This window comes from Bufo gargarizans, chromosome 1, assembly GCF_014858855.1.
Source record: "Bufo gargarizans isolate SCDJY-AF-19 chromosome 1, ASM1485885v1, whole genome shotgun sequence".
Classification (NCBI taxonomy): domain Eukaryota; kingdom Metazoa; phylum Chordata; class Amphibia; order Anura; family Bufonidae; genus Bufo; species Bufo gargarizans.
Window position 1 is genome coordinate 495,351,447 of NC_058080.1, and position 22,452 is coordinate 495,373,898.

Genomic DNA, 22,452 nt, shown 5'->3' on the forward strand with positions numbered 1-22,452 from the left:
GGTTAAAAAAAAAAATTACTCACCTTAATCCACTTGCTCGCGCAGCCCGGCTTCTCTTCTGTCTTTTTTGCTATGTGCAGGAAAAGGGCCTGTGGTGACATCACTTTGGTAATCACATGATCTTTTACCATGGTGATTGATCATGTCACTCCGGTCATCACATGGTCCGTCACGTCACCACAGGTCCTGTTCCTGCACACAGCAAAAAGACACAACAGAAGCCGGGCTGCACGAGCAAGTGGATTAAGGGGAGTTAAATTATTTTTTAACCCCTCCAGCGCTATTGTTCTATTCATTCTGTATTCGGAATGCTATTATTTTCCCTTATAACCATGTTATAAGGGAAAATAATACAATCTACAGAACCCCAATCCCAAGCCCGAACTTCTGTGAAGAAGTTCGGGTACCAAACATGCTGATTTTTCTCACGCGCGTGCAAAATGCATTACAATGTTTTGCACTCACGCTGAAAAATCACTCATGTTCCTGCAACACCCGTGTGAAAGAGGCCTTAGGGTCCCATTCAGACATCCATAGTGCATTGTGGATCCGCAATACACCCGGCCAGCAATTGCGGAAAAGAATAGAACATGTTCTATTTTTTTTCCAGAGCCGCAGACCAGAAGATCGGGGGGAGTGCTCCGGAAATGCGGATGTGGAGAGCACATAGTGCTCTCCACATCCATAGAGCAGGGATGCTCAACTTGTGGCCCTCCAGCTGTTGTACAACTCCCACCATGCCCTTCTGTAGGCTGTCTGGGAATGATGGGAGTTGTAGTTTTGTAACAGCTGGAGGACCACAGGTTGAGCATGCCTGCCATGGAGAATGAACGGATGCAGACCCATTATACGGACATGTGAATGGAGCCTTAGTATAAATCTCAACCGTCTGTAGAGGGAGTAGAAGACTTTGCATGTGCTGCACAGCCAGGAACAAGACATTGAGCTAGTTTAGTATACTTTCACACTGGTTTTGGTCTGTTTGTGAGATCCGTTCAGGGCTCTCACAAGCGGTCCAAAACAGATCAGTTTTGCCCTAATGCATTCTGAATGGATAAGGATCCGCTCAGAATGCATCAGTTTGGCTCCGTTCAGTCTCCATTCCGCTTTGGAGGCGGACACCAAAACGCTGCTTGAAGAGTTTTGGTGTCCATCTGACGAAACTGAGCCAAACACATCCGTCCTGGCACACCATGTAAGTCAAGGGGGACGGATCCGTTTTCTATGACACAATCTGGCACAATAGAAAACAGATCAGTCTCCCATTGACTTTCAATGGTGTTAGTCTTGGCTATGTTAAAAATAATATATAAACGATTCCGTTCTGAATGGATCCGCACCAAATGCGAGTGTGAAAGTAGCCTTAGTTGAATAGGTTGCTCGTTGCTTTATTGATCTTGATTTTGGCTTTGTACCTAGGAGTGCACTTTGAAAGACCGATGGATGTAAAGAAATAGATTCAAAGTGCAGCAGTGAGGGTGCATTCACGCCAACAGATTATCTAACAAAATCGGTGTCAACGGCATCTGACCAATGATTGGTCAGAACATCTGTTGGTGTAAATGCACCCTAAGCATCATGCACACGGCTGTCTCGCAGACGTGGGGTTTCTCTCCATACCTACACACCACAAAAAATAAATAAAAGAACTTGTTCTATTTTTTATTTTTTTGCGGTACAGACCCATTCAAGTTGATCTGTTGCAGCAGCAAACTGCAGTCCCCAATGCACAGAACAGCCGAACAGAGGCAGTGTGCAAGAGGCCCAAGTCTTTGGAGACTATCAAACATGCTTGCCCGTAGACACTAATAGCATGGTGAGAATTTGCAGAATAAAATGGCAAGTGCTCAGCAGATGGTAAAACAGAGAAAGGTGGGAGATCGACCCACTGAATCTCTGTGATCAGGGTTATTAGGTAAAGGTACGTATTCTTAGTTTTTTGCCAGACATAGATTTTCTCAGCCTCTCTATACACAGGAAAAGGGACTCTTCAGAACCTCATTCTCCAGTAACACATGCAATGGGTACATTTGCAAATGTTGCACAGTGTTAAAGGCCATCTGTCAGCAGATTTGTACCCAAGACACTGACTGACCTGTTGTATGTGCACTTGGCAGCTAAAGGTATCTGTGTTGGTCTCATGTTCATATGTGCCCGCATTGCTGAGAGAAATTGTTTTATATGCAAATAAGCCTCTAGGAGCAATGGCAGTGAAAACATCACAACTGGTCTTAAAGTCAATTGAAGTGAAGAGGGCACATTTTCCAGACAGCAGAACCTCAAGATGTAACGGCAATGCCCCCATTAAAACTTCATGTGCCCACATTACTGAGAAAAAGGAACATGAGACCAACACAGATGTCTTCAGCTGCTAAGTGCACATACAACAGGCCAGCCAGCGTCATAGGTACAGATCTGCTGACAGATGCCCTTTGGAGGGGGTTTTCCAGTCATTGATTTTAGGTCATGCCTCCTGTAAAAAGAAGACTACTACTTGCCTGCTCCTCCAGTCTCCATCTTCAGGTCCCTGCCAGGAGCAACAAACTGCTGGCAATTACCAGGAAACCCCTTCATTTTTTTTTTTTTTTGCATCGCCATATTAAAACCCCCATAACTGTACTGAGCTATTTCTATTGATAGTTTTGAAGTGTGTGAGTTTTTGATCACTTTTTATACAATTTTTTTGTGGAAGGAGAAGAAACATTTTGACTTCCATTTTGCCATATGGGATAAATATTTTCAGATTTTTTTTATAGGGTGTTTTTGCACACAGTGATACCCAGTTAAAGGGGTTGTCAGGGTTCATGAAGTGCTCAAATGCTATCAGAGGGCTGCCTGGGTGAAAATATGGGTATGTCTGCGTTAACAACCCCTTTAATTGTTTATTTTAATTTTAGGGGAAGGGGGTGTTAATTTTTTTTTTTTACTTTAACAGTGCCCCTAGAGAACTTGAACAAGGAATCATTAGATTGCTTTTCCAACATGCATCACCATGGGAATGCATTAGCCTTAGGCCTCATGCACATGACCATATGTATTTTGAGGTCCACAACCTTAAAATGATCAAAACCTTGTTAGACCACCGCAGATCCATTTATTAATGGCGCATCTGTTACACGACAGATCCAGCTCTGCTTCCAGGCTTTCTGGAGGCCACAACACCGATGTTACCAGGGCCTAAGCTGTACCTAGACTGAACGCAGGAGCAGACGGGTATAATTTTCCTGTGGCATTTTGCAGAATTCATAAACTTCTACTGACCACAAAATTAAGCGTTTTAGTGAGAATGTTAACCATTGTCTGGCTGATGCTTTCTGACCAAAGCCGCCAATAAACTTTGGCCCCCTAGAAGCCTGCAATATGTATATTCTCCTTACCATTTCACAGATCAGACGACAATATCCATTTTACCATCTTTTTTTTATTTTTCTCCTTTCCCTGCCTGCCACTAGATATAAAAAAAAAAAAAATCTCAAAAAATAAAATAAGAAAAAAAATAAAATGAGAAAGACCATTCTAAAACACAAAAGACGCCCAGCTTGTTTCTTCAACAGTTTGCAGGAATCTGAGCTAGAATAAAACTAAAGAAAAGGCTGGTGTGAGGGGGCAGCTGAGTCTCTCCGGGAAACAAGCTTCTCCCACAGAAAGAAACCTGCAAAGATAAAAACACGCAAAAAAAAAAAAAGAAAACAGCAGGATGTTTAAGCAGACATCACCCTCCCTCCCCATAGCTAACATTACACTGGGAACCATTCCACTTGTGCATTTGTTATAGCCCGTTAACTCCCCCAACATGGAACAATCAGACCCCCCGTGTAACCCAGGGACAAGTCATACACTGAGAATAAGGACTGATCACCTACATTCTCTAAAATACATCAAGCTTCAGGAACCTGGCCTACCAAACCCATCTTTTGTGTTTGTAGCCTCTACATGGGGCATGGGAGCAAATGAGAAAAGGATGGTCCACAGGGGACCTCATGTTATTAATTCTCTTAAGAAATCATTCCAGTCTTCTTTTTTTCTTTTTTTTTTGTGTTTTTTGCCTCTCAGGTCTTCCTAAAGATATATTTTTAGTAAGGAGAATACCATGACGTCACTCGAGCTCGTCCCCTGAAAGAAATAAGCCTAGTGTAAGAAAAGCCAGAATATATACTCCAATCCCAACTTAGATGATCTCCACTACTCCAGCCCAGACCTGTACACGCGTCCTCTGGGCCTCGCTGTGTAGCCACTGTAGAACCTGGAACGAGAACTATAGGACGCCGCTCTAGCCCTGAATCTTGCCCGTGGATAGCCTCTGTCTGTTGTGCTTATACCAGGTCTGTTAGTCCTTTTTGGAACCACCTGTAGAAAGAGAACATTTAAAATATGCATGAAAGTTTACACTGTACAGCAAATTACTAGGTGTGACACGAGTTTGACACTTGGGTAACTACAGGACGTTCCAGGGCCTCGAGGCAGAGCGCTTCAGAAGGCCTCACAGATTCAGTTCACCTTGTATGGTAAATTATTTGATAGAACTACAGCTGAGAACTTATCTGCTTACAAATCCCCAAGCACTGAATTCCTTGTAAGACTTGCTTACCAGGATAATCTGAATAAAATGATCTGTAGCACATTGGTTGAATACAAAATAACAGGGATAGAAAAGTTGGAACGGGCGTTCGTGGCATCGTGAACGTTATTGGGAACTGCCTTTTCAAACCCCAATACCATGGGAGATTTTTATCCCCTTCGCCTAAAAGGCAAAATCACAGAGCAATACACCTGTCTTACCGTTACATACATGCAATCCACACCCCAAGACAGAGCAAAAATCCCAATAAACATTTCCAACCCTATACAAGAACATGGCTGCAGATAAATCAACTTGGCAAAAAATAAATAAATGCTAAAATCTGTCATGGACATATCCTCTAGAATCCTGTAACCTTTAAGCCTCATGCACACGCCCGTGAGATACCGGCCTGGATTCATGCTGAGTGCACGGCATCATTGGTTGCTATGACTGTGCGCCCACTGCTGTACAGTAATGTATTATCTATACGAGTATTACTGAACAGCAGCGGGCACACAGCGTCATAGCAACCAATGACCCATGCGCTCCTGCACTCAGCAGGAATCCAGGCCGGTATCTCACGGTCCGTGTTCCACAGATGTGTGCATGAGGCTTTATGTCTTGGGAAAACAAATACAAAACCCCTATAATGCCAATAAAATGTCTATTGGAAGCCAGTAGCTTGCATGTATCCTAGTACATAGCAAGCTGCAGAATGCATCCTGTGCTAAATCTGTCAGAAACTCTGAATGCTTTGTCTGCGTCCTTAAACCTCTCCCAAAGTTAAACAGAGCACACAAACTGATTCAATCTTGAGGCCCCCCAAAGAGACTACTGTCAGCCGAACTCACCTGACCGGTGAATTTAAACGCCCAATAAAATACGACTTCAAACAAAATGAAATAAGTTACTCAGTGATCCTCCAATAAAAGTTACTCAGTGATCCTCCTATATCAAGGTAAAAGGCTCATAATGCTACAAACTGCAGAAGGAGAATCTCTTGCCAACAGAAAATACATGACCAGTTTACAACAGAAGGATGTGACCAACAGACGGTGGTAAAGGGTATGACACTCAAACAAGACTTCTCCAAGAAGCCTGCCATAACCTAATTGCCAAAATGTGCAATAAGCATCGGAGCCACTGGCACATTGCTGGGTTTGTATGGTTTCACACCGAATCCAGAGATGGGAAAAGAACGGGATAGACAACTCTTAGCAGACACTGGCTAGTACTTTCACCATCAAGCATCCAATGTTAAGAAAACTGGAATCTACTTACTTTTATCTGTCGACCTCTGAACAAGGACTCGTCTAATGCCATGGATGTCCGGACTGATTCTTTATCGGAGAATTCAATGTAGGCAAACCTGCAGGAACAGATCACCAAGTCATTTCAGGAATGGTCACATTTTGTGCAGTACACTTTTCATATGGGAATTCCCCCTGAACATCAGAAACCAGAAGTCATTATGGAGCAGGGAGCATTGGAATTCCATAAATTGAGTCACTTTAAAGGATAAAAAGGCTTCACCAGTGACGTCAGTAAGTTTATGACCACTGAGGCCAGTGACTGGATGCTTCTGCACATCGACTGGGTCATCATGCCATGGGGAGTGTAGTGCAGGAAGCTCGTTCCAACAGTGCTGCTCACACTGAAGTCCCTGCTATGGAGTGGAGCTCTGTCCACTACACTGCCGTGTGGTTCCAGAGCAGACTTCTGGTAACTGAGCTGCATCTGAACAGCTGATGGACGGGGATGCAGGTGTCCGCTAGTGATAGCCTATCCCGAGTCATCACTTAAAGGCCAGAAAACACTAAGCATTGTTAATTTATAACATTTGCTAACCTTTTTACTCGGACAACCCCTAAGCTTATAATGTTACTATAACACCCATATAGCCTCCATTGTAGTGATCAGCCATGAATAAATGAGCCGTCTTCATCAGGCATGTCAACATGGCAGAAATACAAGTTGGAAAAATGCAACATGTACTTTTGCCATGGAACCTGCAGAAGCAATTCCTCTGCTGTCTGCAGTTTACACTGCTGCAGAAGCCACTGTGGATTGGATAGGTCACTGTTGTGGGTTACTTTGGGGGCTTTATTCTTCACACCTTATGTAGCCATCACCCTCGTGTAAGCATTCTCTCGATGTATGCCAATATGCACTTTGTATTTCAATAAAAAGATATTGAACCATAAATTCTACATCAAAGGTAAAAAAACCTTCTGCATATGCAGTCATATTTTCCTACTGAAAACAATGAGAAGTGTATTCCGGGTATGATATGGACTTGTATAGAGTATACATGTTAAACATTTTATGGAGGCAGCAGTGTAGCCACTTAAAATAGGGCCGAGACTGATTCAATATGATAATCGGCAGGGGTCCGACTCCCAGCACCCCCGCCAATCAGCTGGTTGCAGGGAGCGCTGCGTGCGAACAGCACAGCTCTGCGTAGCGACAACCTGGAGCATGGAGCAGTGCCGTCCGGTGCCCGTTTCAGCACACAGCAGCTACTATCGGGGTGCCAGAAGACAGATGTTCGCCAATCTGATATTGACTACATATCCTATGGACTGATGAAAATTTAAAAAGGACACCAGTTAAAGTTTCAAGTTTCTACAAAAACGAGTGGTTTATTTCTTAATCTTTTTTAATTTGCAAATCCATGCAAACCATTTCTTGTGCCTACACTGCATGTAATGGGAACCTGTCACCATGAAAATGCTGCATAATCTACAGGCAGTAGGTTATAGACCAGGAGGAGCAGAGCAGATATATAGCTTTGTGGGAAAAGTTTAAGCAAATCTTGTACTGTGTCATGAAATTCTGCTCTTTAAACGCCAAGTGGGTGGTCTGATCAGAGATCGACAGCTATGTCTACAGGGAAGGCTGATCACCACTGATAAGGTGGCCAACTTGGCTGCTGAGCTCAGAAAGAGCTGAGATTTTCATGAGAAAAACCCTTACACGTTTAGCTGAATCTTTACTCAGAACTATACACCATCCTGCCCGCTCACAATGACACCACCATATCCCCATTGTTTACACTGATGAGGCGTCCCCATTACACAGCACCTCCTTCCCGAGCCTTCAAGCAGCGCTTTGTAATTAGGTTTATGACTGCAATTAACCCCTCTACTTCACTCATTACTTTGTAAAGGAGCCAATCATGCTGCTGATCTAGAGCTTCCCTCTGCGCCAATGTAATAGCTCTGCCACTACCAGGTACAGAACACTGCCATCAAACATTAACCACCTATGTAACTATTCTGGATTTTATTTATTTTTTAATAAAAGCAGGAGGGTGTTTAGCCCTTAAGGACCAGGCCAATTTTTGCTTCAGTTTTTCTCCTCCCCTGACTTTACAACAGCCATAACATTTTACATTTTTCATTAATCAGCATTTTCAAGGGCATCATTCAATTTACCATATCTTGTACTGGGGAAAAAAATTGTGGGGTGAAACTGAAAAAAAACAAAATCAAGCTCATTCTGCAGCTCAGTATGATCACTGTGAAAGAAATTAAGTGGTTAATGAATTGTGCTCATTGGACTCCACTAAGTATTCTCCATGTTTAAAGGGGTTCTGCAGTTTGTTTAAACTGATGCTCTATCCTCTGGATAGATCAGCATCTGATCGGCAGGGGTCCGACACCCGGGACCCCCACCGATCAGCTGTTCGAGAAGGCAGCGGCGCTCCAGGAGCTTCTTGCTGTTTACTGCAGACTCAGTGACATCACGACTAGCATCAATGGCCTGGGCGGGGCTAAGCTCCAGCCAGTTCATACTAGTCGTGACGTCACTGGGCCAGCGGTAAACAGTGAGAAGGCCACGGCGCTGATGGAGTCGCTGCTGCCTTCTCAAACAGCCGATCGGCAGGGGTCCCTGACCCCCGACGATCAGATGCTGATCTATCCAGAGGATAGATCGGTTTAAACAAACTGCAGAACTCCTTTAAAGGGAACCTGTCACCAGTTTTATATTGTCCTAACTAAGGGCAACATAAATATGTGACTGATTCGCTTATCAAAATGCTGGGTCACTTTCTTTAATTGACCCAGTCAATCTGCCAACATCTTGTATTGAAAAGCTCCAGCTGATAATGTTGAGTCATGAATATTCATGAGCTCCTGACTTTCCCCGCCCACCTGCTGCTGAATGACAGTTTTTTCCCATATGAATCAGCAGCAGGGGAGTGGCTATAGCGCTGAATTAAATATACGCTGGACTCCAATCTGCTCATTAGCATGCGGCATCTTTGTGTGTATATTATGAGGTAACCATCTATCACACCAGTAAGTGAATACATCTAAGGTACTTTTTAGTAGTTAATGATTGTATATAATTATAATATAACTAATCAAATATCCACATGACAGGTTCCCTTTAAGTCTATGTTTTAATGACCGTTTGCTAGTATCCGATTACAAGTCATGAAACGCAGGATTTTACACAAGGAGAGGGGAACTGCAATATTTTACTGTGTTAAGCAGCATCCATTTTGTACGTCCCATGTTTAAAACACAGGCTATATACTTGATTAGTCTGTTCCACAATTATAAGGAACTTTAATTCTGTTGTATTAGCGAGTAGAGAAACTGCTGAGGTAGCAAGATATTACATTTAGAAAGGGACTTTCCTTCATCATTCCTTTTTCCATACACTCCTGACTGGTCACTAAGGCCTCTTTCACACTTGCGTTGTCCGGATCCGGCGTGTACTCCACTTGCCGGAATTACACGCCGGATCCGGAAAAACGCAAGTGTACTGAAAGCATTTGAAGACGGATCCATCTTCAAAATGCTTTCAGTGTTACTATGGCACCCAGGACGCTATTAATGTCCTGGTTGCCATAGTAGTAGTGGGGAGCGGTATATTTACCATCCGTGCGGCTCCCAGGGCGCTCCAGAATGACGTCAGAGCGCCCCATGCGCATGGATCATGTGATCACGTCACTCATGCGCTTGGGGCGCCCTGACGTCACTCTGGAGCGCCCCGGGAGCCGCACGGATGGTAAGTATGCTGCTCCCCCGCTCCCCACTACACTTTACCATGGCTGCCAGGACTTTAGCGTCCCGGCAGCCATGGTAACCATTGAGAAAAAGCTAAACGTCGCATCCGGCAATGCGCCGAAACGACGTTTAGCTTAAGGCCGGATCCAGATCAATGCCTTTCAATGGGCATTCATTCCGGCCTTGCGGCAAGTGTTCCGGATTTTTGGCCGGAGCAAAAAGCGCAGCATGCTGTGCTATTTGCTGCGGCCAAAAAACGTTCCGTTCCGGAACGGAAGACATCCTGAAGGACGGACTGTCCATTCAGAATGCATTAGGATAATCCTGATGAGTATTCTTCCGGCATAGAGCCCCGACGACGAAACTCTATGCCGGAAGACTATAACGCAGATGTGAAAGAGCCCTTATAAATGCTTCACTAGTTAGAGAATCCATTACACAGTAAGCGGTCTGCGTCTCTGAATCGGAGGACGCCTGATTTCTCATAGCACAAGTCAGGTGTAGTCCCCTAAATTGCAGTGACTATACAAAACCAAATTTCTGTTATTTTTTTACTACTAAAAAAAACAAAAAAAAAAAAACATGTTATTTAAACATGTTCTTTTTAGTCTCTTAGGAGGCTTCCAAACAATCTCCTGTACCACAGACTTCAACAGAATACTACTGCAGTCTACAGGATTTTCAATGGCTGCCTATGAAGCCTGCATGTGGCACAGCTTTGCAGGCAGGTTACTATGACAGGCCTGGGAGCCTTTACAAGGGAGCAGGCAGTCATAGCAATGGATCAGAGCGCACAATCTGGCCACAGTGGCTCCGATCAGCGTACAGATGTCTTGGCTGCCCATTTTGCATTAATGGGTTTACATCCGCCTTTGGACTTTTAGCACGGCAGACCATTACTTTTTTTCTACAGCATCTCTAAAAAAGGTAATACAATCTAAAAAAAATAAAACAATTATGGATTTTAGGGGGAAAAAAAATCCTAAAAATGTTTTTCATGATTAGAGCGCTACAACAATTGGTGATTTAAGAAACCCTTTAACCGCTTGCCGCCACGCTAACGCCGAAAGGCGTCATCGCGGCGGCTCTCCCAGGTCACACTAACGCCGCGCGAGATTTCCTGTGAACGCGCGCACACAGGCGCGCGCGCTCACAGGAACGGAAGGTAAGCGAGTGGATCTCCAGCATGCCAGCGGCGATCGTTCGCTGGCAGGCTGGAGATCCGAATTTTTTAACCCCTAACAGGTATATTAGACGCTGTTTTCATAACAGCGTCTAATATACCTCCTACCTGGTCCTCTGGTGGTCCCTTTTGTTAGGATCGACCACCAGAGGACTCAGGTAGGTCAGTACAGTCGCACCAAACACCACACTACACTACACCCCCCCCCCGTCACTTATTAACCCCTTATAAACCCCTGATCACCCCATATAAACTCCCTGATCACCCCCCTGTCATTGATCACCCCCCTGTCATTGATCACCCCCCTGTCATTGATCACCCCCCTGTCATTGATCACCCCCCTGTCATTGATCACCCCCCTGTCATTGATCACCCCCCTGTCATTGATCACCCCCCTGTCATTGATCACCCCCCTGTCATTGATCACCCCCCTGTCATTGATCACCCCCCTGTCATGCTCCGTTCAGACGTCCGTATGATTTTTACGGATCCACAGATACATGGATCGGATCCGCAAAAAGCATACTGACGTCTGAATGGAGCCTTACAGGGGGGTGATCAATGACAGGCGGGTGATCACCCATATACACTCCCTGATCACCCCCCTGTCATTGATCACCCCCCTGTCATTGATCACCCCCCTGTCATTGATCACCCCCCTGTCATTGATCACCCCCCTGTCATTGATCACCCCCCTGTCATTGATCACCCCCCTGTCATTGATCACCCCCCTGTCATTGATCACCCCCCTGTCATTGATCACCCCCCTGTCATTGATCACCCCCCTGTCATTGATCACCCCCCTGTCATTGATCACCCCCCTGTCATTGATCACCCCCCTGTCATTGATCACCCCCCTGTCAGGCTCCGTTCAGACGTCCGTATGATTTTTACGGATCCACGGATACATGGATCGGATCCGCAAAAAGCATGCGGACGTCTGAATGGAGCCTTACAGGGGGTGATCAATGACAGGCGGGTGATCACCCATATACACTCCCTGATCACCCCCCTGTCATTGATAACCCCCTGTAAGGCTCCATTCAGACGTCCGCATGCGTTTTGTGGATCCGATCCATGTATCCATGGATCCGTAAAAAATCATGCGGATGTCTGAATGGAGCCTTACAGGGGGGGGTGATCAGTGACAGGGGGGTGATCACCCTGATTACCCTGATCACCCCCTGTCATTGATAACCCCTCTGTAAGGCTCCATTCAGACGTCCGCATGCGTTTTGTGGATCCGATACATGTATCCATGGATCCGTAAAAAATCATGCGGATGTCTGAATGGAGCCTTACAGGGGGGTTATCAATGACAGGGGGTGATCACCTGAGTACCTGATCACCCCCTGTCACTGATCACCCCCCCTGTAAGGCTCCATTCAGACATCCGCATGATTTTTTACGGATCCATGGATACATGGATCGGATCCACAAAACGCATGCGGATGTCTGAATGGAGCCTTACAGGGGGGGTGATCAGTGACAGGGGGGTGATCACCCTGATCACCCCCTGTCATTGATAACCCCCCTGTAAGGCTCCATTCAGACGTCCGCATGCGTTTTGTGGATCCGATCCATGTATCCATGGATCCGTAAAAAATCATGCGGATGTCTGAATGGAGCCTTACAGGGGGGGTGATCAGTGACAGGGGGGTGATCACCCTGATCACCCCCTGTCATTGATAACCCCCCTGTAAGGCTCCATTCAGACGTCCGCATGCGTTTTGTGGATCCGATCCATGTATCCATGGATCCGTAAAAAATCATGCGGATGTCTGAATGGAGCCTTACCGGGGGGGTGATCAGTGCCAGGGGGGTGATCACCCATATAGACTCCCTGATCACCCCCCTGTCATTGATCACCCCCCCTGTAAGGCTCCATTCAGACATCCGCATGATTTTTTACGGATCCATGGATACATGGATCGGATCCACAGAACGCATGCGGACGTCTGAATGGAGCCTTACAGGGGGGTTATCAATGACAGGGGGTGATCAGGGTGATCACCCCCCTGTCACTGATCACCCCCCCCCCCCCCCCCCCCCCCGTAAGGCTCCATTCAGACATCCGCATGATTTTTTACGGATCCATGGATACATGGATCGGATCCACAAAACGCATGCGGACGTCTGAATGGAGCCTTACAGGGGGGTTATCAATGACAGGGGGTGATCAGGGTGATCACCCCCCTGTCACTGATCACCCCCCCTGTAAGGCTCCATTCAGACATCCGCATGATTTTTTACGGATCCATGGATACATGGATCGGATCCACAAAACGCATGCGGACGTCTGAATGGAGCCTTACAGGGGGGTGATCAGTGACAGGGGGGTGATCACCCTGATCACCCCCTGTCATTGATAACCCCCCTGTAAGGCTCCATTCAGACGTCCGCATGCGTTTTGTGGATCCGATCCATGTATCCATGGATCCGTAAAAAATCATGCGGATGTCTGAATGGAGCCTTACAGGGGGGGTGATCAGTGACAGGGGGGTGATCACCCTGATCACCCCCTGTCATTGATAACCCCCCTGTAAGGCTCCATTCAGACGTCCGCATGCGTTTTGTGGATCCGATCCATGTATCCATGGATCCGTAAAAAATCATGCGGATGTCTGAATGGAGCCTTACGGGGGGGGGGGGGGGGGGGGTGATCAGTGACAGGGGGGTGATCACCCTGATCACCCCCTGTCATTGATAACCCCCCTGTAAGGCTCCATTCAGACGTCCGCATGCGTTCTGTGGATCCGATCCATGTATCCATGGATCCGTAAAAAATCATGCGGATGTCTGAATGGAGCCTTACAGGGGGGGTGATCAATGACTCTATATGGGTGATCACCCCCCTGTCATTGATCACCCCCCCTGTCATTGATCACCCCCCCCCCCCCCCCCCCCCCCCCCGGTAAGGCTCCATTCAGACATTTTTTTTGGCACAAGTTAGCGGAAATTTTTTGTTTGTTTGTTTTTGTTTTTTCTTACTAAGTCTCATATTCCACTAACTTGTGTCAAAAAATAAAATCTCACATGGACGCACCATACCCCTCACGGAATCCAAATGCGTAAACATTTTTAGACATTTATATTCCAGACTTCTTCTCACTCTTTAGGGCCCCTAAAAAGCCAGGGCAGTATAAATACCCCACATGTGACCCCATTTCGGAAAGAAGACACCCCAAGGTATTCCGTGAGGGACATATTGAGTCCATGAAAGATTGAAATTTTTGTCCTAAGTTAGCGGAAAGTGAGACTTTGTGAGAAAAAAACAAAAAAAAAAATCAATATCCGCTAACTTATGCAAAAAAAAAAAAAAATTCTAGGAACTCGCCATGCCCCTCATTGAATACCTTGGGGTGTCTTCTTTCCAAAGTGGGGTCACATGTGGGGTATTTATACTGCCCTGGCTTTTTAGGGGCCCGAAAGTGTGAGAAGAAGTCTGGGATCCAAATGTCTAAAAATGCCCTCCTAAAAGGAATTTGGGCCCCTTTGCGCATCTAGGCTGCAAAAAAGTGTGACACATCTGGTATCGCCGTACTCAGGAGAAGTTGGGCAATGTGTTTTGGGGTGTCATTTTACATATACCCATGCTGGGTGAGAAAAATATCTTGGTCAAATGCCAACTTTGTATAAAAAAATGGGAAAAGTTGTCTTTTGCCAAGATATTTCTCTCACCCAGCATGGGTATATGTAAAATGACACCCCAAAACACATTCCCCAACTTCTCCCGAGTACGGCGATACCAGATGTGTGACACTTTTTTGATGCCAAGGTGGGCAAAGGGGCACATATTCCAAAGTGCACCTTTCGGATTTCACCGGTCATTTTTTTACAGATTTTGATTGCAAAGTACTTCTCACACATATGGGCCCCTAAATTGCCAGGGCAGTATAACTACGCCACAAGTGACCCCATTTTGGAATGAAGACACCCCAAGGTATTCCGTGAGGGGCATGGCGAGTTCCTAGAATTTTTTATTTTTTGTCGCAAGTTAGTGGAATATGAGACTTTGTAAGGAAAAAAGAGAAAAAAAAAAATCATCATTTTCCGCTAACTTGTGACAAAAAATAAAAAATTCTAGGAACTCGCCATGCCCCTCACATAATACCTTGGGGTGTCTTCTTTCCAAAATGGGGTCACTTGTGGCGTAGTTATACTGCCCTGGCAATTTAGGGGCCCAAATGTGTGAGAAGTACCTTGCAATCAAAATGTGTAAAAAATGGCCTGCAAAATCTGAAAGGTGCACTTTGGAATATGTGCCCCTTTGCCCACCTTGGCAGCAAAAAAGTGTGACACATCTGGTATCGCCGTACTCAGGAGAAGTTGGGGAATGTGTTTTGGGGTGTCATTTTACATATACCCATGCTGGGTGAGAGAAATATCTTGGCAAAAGACAACTTTTCCCATTTTTTTTATACAAAGTTGGCATTTGACCAAGATATTTCTCTCACCCAGCATGGGTATATGTAAAATGACACCCCAAAACACATTCCCCAACTTCTCCTGAGTACGGCGATACCAGATGTGTCACACTTTTTTGCAGCCAAGGTGGGCAAAGGGGCACATATTCCAAAGTGCACCTTTTGGATTTCACCGGTCATTTTTTACACATTTTGATTGCAAAGTTCTTCTCACACATTTGGGCCCCTAAATTGCCAGGGCAGTATAACTACCCCACAAGTGACCCCATTTTGGAAAGAAGACACCCCAAGGTATTCCGTGAGGGGCATGGCAAGTTTTTAGAATTTTTTATTTTTTGTCGCAAGTTAGTGGAATATGAGACTTTGTAAGAAAAAATAAAAAAAATAAAATCATCATCATTTTCCGCTAACTTGTGACAAAAAATAAAAAGTTCTATGAACTCACTATGCCCATCAGCGAATACCTTAGGGTGTCTACTTTCCGAAATGGGGTCATTTGTGGGGGTTTTCTACTGTTTGGGCATTGTAGAACCTCAGGAATCATGACAGGTGCTCAGAAAGTCAGAGCTGTTTCAAAAAGCGGAAATTCACATTTTTGTACCATAGTTTGTAAATGCTATAACTTTTACCCAAACCATTTTTTTTTGCCCAAACATTTTTTTTTATCAAAGACATGTAGAACAATAAATTTGGCGAAAAATGTATATATGGATGTCGTTTTTTTTTGCAAAATTTTACAGCTGAAAGTGAAAAATGTCATTTTTTTGCAAAAAAAATCGTTAAATTTCGATTAATAACAAAAAAAGTAAAAATGTCAGCGGCAATGAAATACCACCAAATGAAAGCTCTATTAGTGAGAAGAAAAGGAGGTAAAATTCATTTGGGTGGTAAGTTGCATGACCGAGCAATAAACCGCTAAAGTTGTGGAGTGCCGATTTGTAAAAAAGGGCCTGGTCACTAGGGGGGTATAAACCTGTGGTCCTTAAGTGGTTAAAAGGCCTACATGCAGTGTTTGATACATTGGCACAGATCTGCACATCAACTCATAACATTGGTGCCAAAAGCAACCAAAATTTAACTATCTTCCCATTATGTAATTAAAACATGCAAAAAAGCATGGGGTGCTACTGAGGGAGTATGTGGCATTTAAAGAGGACCTTTCACCGATTAGGTCACTGAACTAAGTATACAGACATGTAGAGCGGCGCCCGGGGATCTCACCGCACTTACTATTATCCCTGGGCGCCGCTCCGTTTTGCCGGTATAAGCTCTGGCCACTAGGTTATAGTAGGCAGAGATTTCAGTCACTAAATTCTGGTAGGCGGAGTCTGCCCTTGTTCTTCTGTAGCAATGGCCAATCGCAGCGCAGAGCTCCTAGCCTGAGAGGTTATTTTCTCCCAGGCTGTGAGCTCTGCAATGCGATTGGCCAGCGCTACAGAAGAACAAGGGCAGACTCCGCCTACCATAACTTTGTGACCGGAGATACAGGAGGGCAAAGTTGGAGAACGGAGCGGCGCCCAGGGATAATAGTATAGTAAGTGCAGTGAGATCCCGGGCGCCGCTCTCCATGTCTGTATTCTTAGCTCACAGTGTCATAATCGTTGAAAGGTCCTCTTTAACCCCTTAATGAACCATGACGTACAGGCAAGTCATGTTCATTGACACGAGCTGTGCCCATTCGATCAACAGCAAGGATCAGAGAAACCTCTGATTTCAGCCATTTATCTCCTTAGATGCTGCAGTCAATAGCAAATACGGAATCCATCTAGCTTCATAGGGAGTTGGGAGTGTTCCCTCTCTAATCCTCAGACCCACCTCCACAATGTGATTGTGAGGTGTTAATGCATTACCATAACAAAAAGGCTCCATTTGATGCACCACTGCTCCAACTACGAACCCTAACCAGTGTCTCCGTCTTATTTGATTGACAGTCTGTGAGATTTTAGAGTCAGTAGTGATGACGTGGGTAAAGTCATGTGCACTAAACAGAGACCCAGCCCACGGTATACCAAAAACTTGTCATAAAAATAAAAAAATAAAACATTTCTCAGGATCAGTGGACCGGGTTTTCACAAGAAAGGCATGGTTATGATTCAGGGCACCCATCTAACATGGCAGTATGGCTAACTTTAAACTAATTGTGGAGAGGACAAGTTAAGGTCCGAAACAGACTAATCTTAAGGGGTTAACATAATTGACCTCAATTATCAACATCATAACCTGTACCAACCAGAGCTCAACGATCATTTCATGAACTGCTCCAGATTTAGGAGGCCACAATGGCTGACAAGCGGTCACTTATGCATATTCCCAACTTACATCTCCAAAAAAAGCCTACAGCACAGTGTGCACAGAACTTTACCAAATTAATCACCAAGCCAGATGACGGGAACATGGGACAATGAGTGTACAACTCGGTGGCATATGTCAGCACTATATAACTGAAATAAATAACTAAAGGTTTAGCAGTTTTTCCCCCCTGGAATTACTGTAGTGCGGGCAGAACTTGTAGTGCACAATATGAGCATACACAAATGTCCATCACATGGAATAAGTCTCCAGGACTGCATTTCTAAAGTGTCCAGGGTCAGGTTCTCATAACCGTATAGCGGCATGTTTATGGCTCATACACCTGCTGAAATATAGCAGTCACAATCCCAAACAACCGGCAGGCTGCAGAGCCAACATTACTTTGGCAATGGAAGATTTTTGGGTAACTAAGGACTTACCCTTTAGGGTGACCAGTGAACTTGTCACAAAGAATGGTTACCCTGTTCACAGAGCCACAACCATGGAAGTGTGCTTCGAGTTCCTCGGCTGTTGCCCCATAATCAACCTGCAGATTAAAACAATTTTTTTTTTTAGAAGTCTAACTACCTGAATTATTGATTATATGGAGCAGAAAATCAGAGGGGTTGTCCAGCCTTTAAATGATGGCCTATCCCCAGCAGGGGCCCCGACACCCCACCGATCAGCTGTTGTGTAGTTCCATGGTCAGAGCTACAGAGTTCAGTCAATTCAATGGGGGCAGTGCTGCAGTGAGAAGCACTGTCCTCTACAATGTTGACAGTGCAGTTCTAGCAATGGAACTACACAGAACGAACAGCTGATCGGCAGAGGTGAGGAGCACCAGACGCTTGCTGCTGACCAGTTGCTGATGTCCTATCCTGCAAATAGACCATCACTTAGAAAGGTTGGTCAACCCCTTTAAAGGAGTTTACAATACTTATCCTCTTACCAACAGAGACAAGCATCTGATTGCTGGAGGTCAGACCGCTGGAACCTCAAACAATCAAAAGAATGGAGGTCCAGAAGTGCATGAGGGTGGAGCAGTGGTGGGCATATGACCACCGCTCCCTTCACTTCTGCCGAGTACGGCACTCGCTATCTCCGGCAGTCTCAAAGTAGAGAATGGAGCAGTCAGACCACCAGCAGTAAGATACTTATCCCCATCCTATGAATAGTTGGTAGGCATTAGTGGGAAATCTGATGAAGAATCTGTAGTAAAAAATAAGGCTAAATACATGTTCCAAGCTGCTTTTTGGCCTCCACTGCAGATGCACTGGTTTGTGTGGTATACTCAATCAAGACGAGGCCAAATGAACACTTTGCCTTGGTCTACCAAATGGACACGTCTAGCATGTATATCAGGAGATCACGCGGTGTACACACTGAATGGACATCACAAAGACGGTGAAAATAGCCTAAACTGTCCGGACATCAGAGCACACGTTTCAGGTCCAAAATAAAGGAAAATGAAAGGTGAACGCTGGCTGCCGTGCAGAAACCAGTCCCGTTCTCAGATTGTGGTACATGAAGGCCTATGTGTCTCCAAACCACGTTGGCATCCTATATATATGAAGCACTTACATTCCCTACGTAAATCGATCGAGCGTCAGCTTCCATCTTCTCTTCTAAGGACATAATAACTGGACCAGCTGCAGAGAGACAAGAAACATGGATGTTACCAAATACTACTAGTCCTTCCATGACAATCAGTGTGGGAAACCAGATGGAATCACTGGAAGTCTCACAGCAGAGCTGGATCTGCAGGTGCTCTAGCTTTGGCACGTCTTACTGATCTAAATCAGAGTAAGCAATGTCTGCAGTGAGCATAGCCATTCTGCAGGCAGCACGCAGGAAAAGGGCTTCATTACTCCGATACTCCAATGGCCGTCAAATGGACATTTTATAGGAAACTGTCAGTATTGGTAGAAGCCGCTGAAAAGTGGACTCCTTAGAATCACATATGTCAATGAGATATAAAACCGGGTTAAAGGGGGTATTCCACTCTGCCTCTTTCCATGACTTCCATGGACAAGTAGCAGCGAGTACGTGAACCCACTTCTCCAATTAATTCTAGCAGGTGAACTATAAGGTAACCGCTGATTGTTGGGGACGTGGGCTGTCGGACCTCCGCTGATCAGATATCGATTACTGAATGGGACGGAATTACACTGCTCCACCGCTGCAATGTGGACAGTGAAGAGAACAGCACTCATAGGAACAGTGTCCTCTTCAAACAGCTGATCAGCAGTGTCCTCTCCACCCATCTACCACTGATGACCTACATCAGAAAACCAGACAACCTGGAAGAAGTTATTCCACCTGTTATAAAGTTCTCCAGCCATGGTGGAGTGTGGCCAGTGATTACCCCCCACCCCAGGAATAAACGTTCAGTCTTGACCACCATTTATCAATGTCCAAGGCGTGGGATGCAGGTCTTACCATTGCCAGGCGGTGGGCTCATGTTCATCTGTTTCTCCACCTCATTCTGCAGCTCTTTTAGCTTGACAGCCTCCTCTTCCATTTCTCGGACACGGGCTTTGATCGCCTCCAGCTCCTGAATGAGAGGTGATAAAGTACATATAGTCATTTAGAAAGCCTATAAACCCAAACATAGGTCACATAATAGAAAACCATTTGTGGAGACATTACTACAACCCCAGGGGCTGGCAGGGACACACTGATCCGATATTGGCCTATCCTGAGCACCCCATCAAAATCCTGGACAACCCCTTGAAGGGTTTTCTGTTGAGCACTGTTTTCAGCCTAGAATGAACTATCCTTAGTCTCTAGGGCACAGGCTGCTGTTAGGGAACACACCCATCAGCTCATTTTTTGGTCTCCAGGGCTGATGGCATTTAAGTCGCCCAGTCCCTCATATCCATGGAACGCAAGCGGTTAAATAGCCGGGATCAGATTCCTAGGAACCCATCTGCTAGCGTTCAGTCAGTATGGAAGCAGGACATAGGACCCTTAGGGTTAGCTAAAACCGAGTCCCCCATAAGCAGGGATGAACACATGCACAATCCATCCTCTACTGTACCCCAGTTGCAGAGTAGGTGTGGGGAACACCATCGCTTTGGATGTCCTGCATCCATAGGACACGCGATGGCGGTGGACACGACTTGTGACCACTACCGTTTTGCGTTGAGTCAAGAGATTTGCATTGCAGACACTGGCGCAGCCGTGGGCCTACTTCAAAGCTGGGGTACAGCACCGGGTCGGTTAGGGTGGGTTCACATCACGTTTTTTCCAATCTGATTAACGTATACGTTAAACAATTGCCTCAGACTGATCCATAGAGTCCCATTAAAAAAGTACACAAGTATACGTATTTTACCGGACTCTACAGGATACAAGAGCGTGGTGGGCTACGTTTTTGTAATGTATAGGTCAAACGGAGGCATAAGACGTGATCCCCCCCTTACATCTGCATGCATAAATCATTACTGGTTATAGGGGTGTACAATATTAGGCAGAGATTGGAGGACATAGCTAGCCAGCAGTGATGTCATCACACCCAGAGCCATGCTCCTCTATGACGTCACTCCGCCTTACAATGGATGCCTGGAGCATGCTGCTCTGCCCCTCCCCCGTATCAGGCCTGGATGTCCGGGCTGCCCCAGCGCTTACCGGGTCCTCAATGGCGGGGTCCGGGCCGAGCTCTCCGGGCTCTTCCTCCTCCATCTCCTCTTCCTCCATCTCCTCCAGGACGCCCGCGCCTCCGCTCTCCGTGCTCCCCCGTCCGCCGGATCTCCTCCCTGTCGCTATTCTGCCCCCTATCCGTCGAATTCTTCTGCCCGGGCCCAACAACTCCAGGTCGAGATCTAGCCCGCCTCGCCCCATGGTTTCGTCATCGCCAACATCTTCGCCGCCACCACCTGAGCCAGGCCCACCACGAAGCCCGTTTTCATAGTCGGTCCCACGCAATGCAGCCGCCGAGGACACCGCCGCCATCTTAAGGAGAGATTGAGCGCCCGGCCTTAGAGGCAACCCTTATAACTGAGCTGGAGTTGTGGTTGGTCGATTCCGCTGCCAATCATACAGCTGCAGGCGCCAATTGGCTGGAGAAAGGCTTTTTTATGTAGTTTAAGGCGCCAGAAGAAAGTCCCGCCCATCCGGTATGTCGGGAATGGCTGAAACTGGTGTCAGTTGGGAGTCGGCGTCACACCCTGCTCCCTCCAGCACTAGGGCGGGGGCGTAAGTGACCATGGGGCCCCAGAGCAAAACCTGCTGTGATCTATAGAGGGGCTCTCCCAAAAGCACAGGGACAATATACACAGTGATGTCACAGCACAGGGACAATATACACAGTGATGTCACAGCACAGGGACAATATACACAGTGATGTCACAGCACAGGGACAATATACACAGTGATGTCACAGCACAAGGACAATATACACAGTGACGTCACAGCACAGGGACAATATACACAGTGACGTCACAGCACAGGGACAATAAACATGGTGACGTCACAGCACAGGGACAATAAACACAGTGACGTCACAGCACAGGGACAATATACAGAGTGACGTCACAGCACAGGGACAATATACAGAGTGATGTCACAGCACAGGGACAATATACAGAGTGATGTCACAGCACAGGGACAATATACAGAGTGATGTCACAGCACAGGGACAATATACAGAGTGATGTCACAGCACAGGGACAATATACACAGTGATGTCACAGCACAGGGACAATATACACAGTGATGTCACAGCACAGGGACAATATACACAGTGATGTCACAGCACAGAGACAATATACACAGTGATGTCACAGCACAGGGACAATATACAGAGTGATGTCACAGCACAGGGACAATATACAGAGTGATGTCACAGCACAGGGACAATATACAGAGTGATGTCACAGCACAGGGACAATATACACAGTGATGCCACAGCACAGGGACAATATACACAGTGATGTCACAGCACAGGGACAATATACACAGTGACGTCAC

At 45.9% G+C, this 22,452-nt stretch overlaps 1 protein-coding gene across 1 annotated transcript; it reads right to left on the reverse strand.

Annotated features, from left to right (window-relative positions):
- Positions 1-3,401: 3,401 nt before the first annotated feature.
- On the reverse strand, positions 3,402-21,467 carry LOC122923558 (polyadenylate-binding protein 2). The gene is made up of 7 exons (XM_044274404.1): positions 21,112-21,467; positions 19,921-20,035; positions 19,063-19,130; positions 17,922-18,028; positions 5,843-5,930; positions 4,199-4,347; positions 3,402-4,113 (listed from the first exon to the last, which is right to left on the reverse strand). Exons 1-7 carry the CDS (start codon positions 21,433-21,435, stop codon positions 4,074-4,076), a joined length of 891 nt encoding a protein of 296 aa, XP_044130339.1. The 5' UTR covers positions 21,436-21,467; the 3' UTR covers positions 3,402-4,073.
- Positions 21,468-22,452: the final 985 nt, after the last annotated feature.

Coding starts and splice junctions, on each gene's coding strand:
- LOC122923558 (XM_044274404.1), bottom strand. CDS start 21,435: ATGGCGGCGGTGTCCTCGGCGGCTGCATTGCGTGGGACCGACTATGAA. Junction 20,036..21,111: donor ACCCCGCCATTGAGGACCCG/GTAAGCGCTGGG, acceptor CCTCTCATTCAG/GAGCTGGAGGCGATCAAAGC. Junction 5,931..17,921: donor TTCACTGGTCACCCTAAAGG/GTAAGTCCTTAG, acceptor CTGTTCCTGCAG/GTTTGCCTACATTGAATTCT.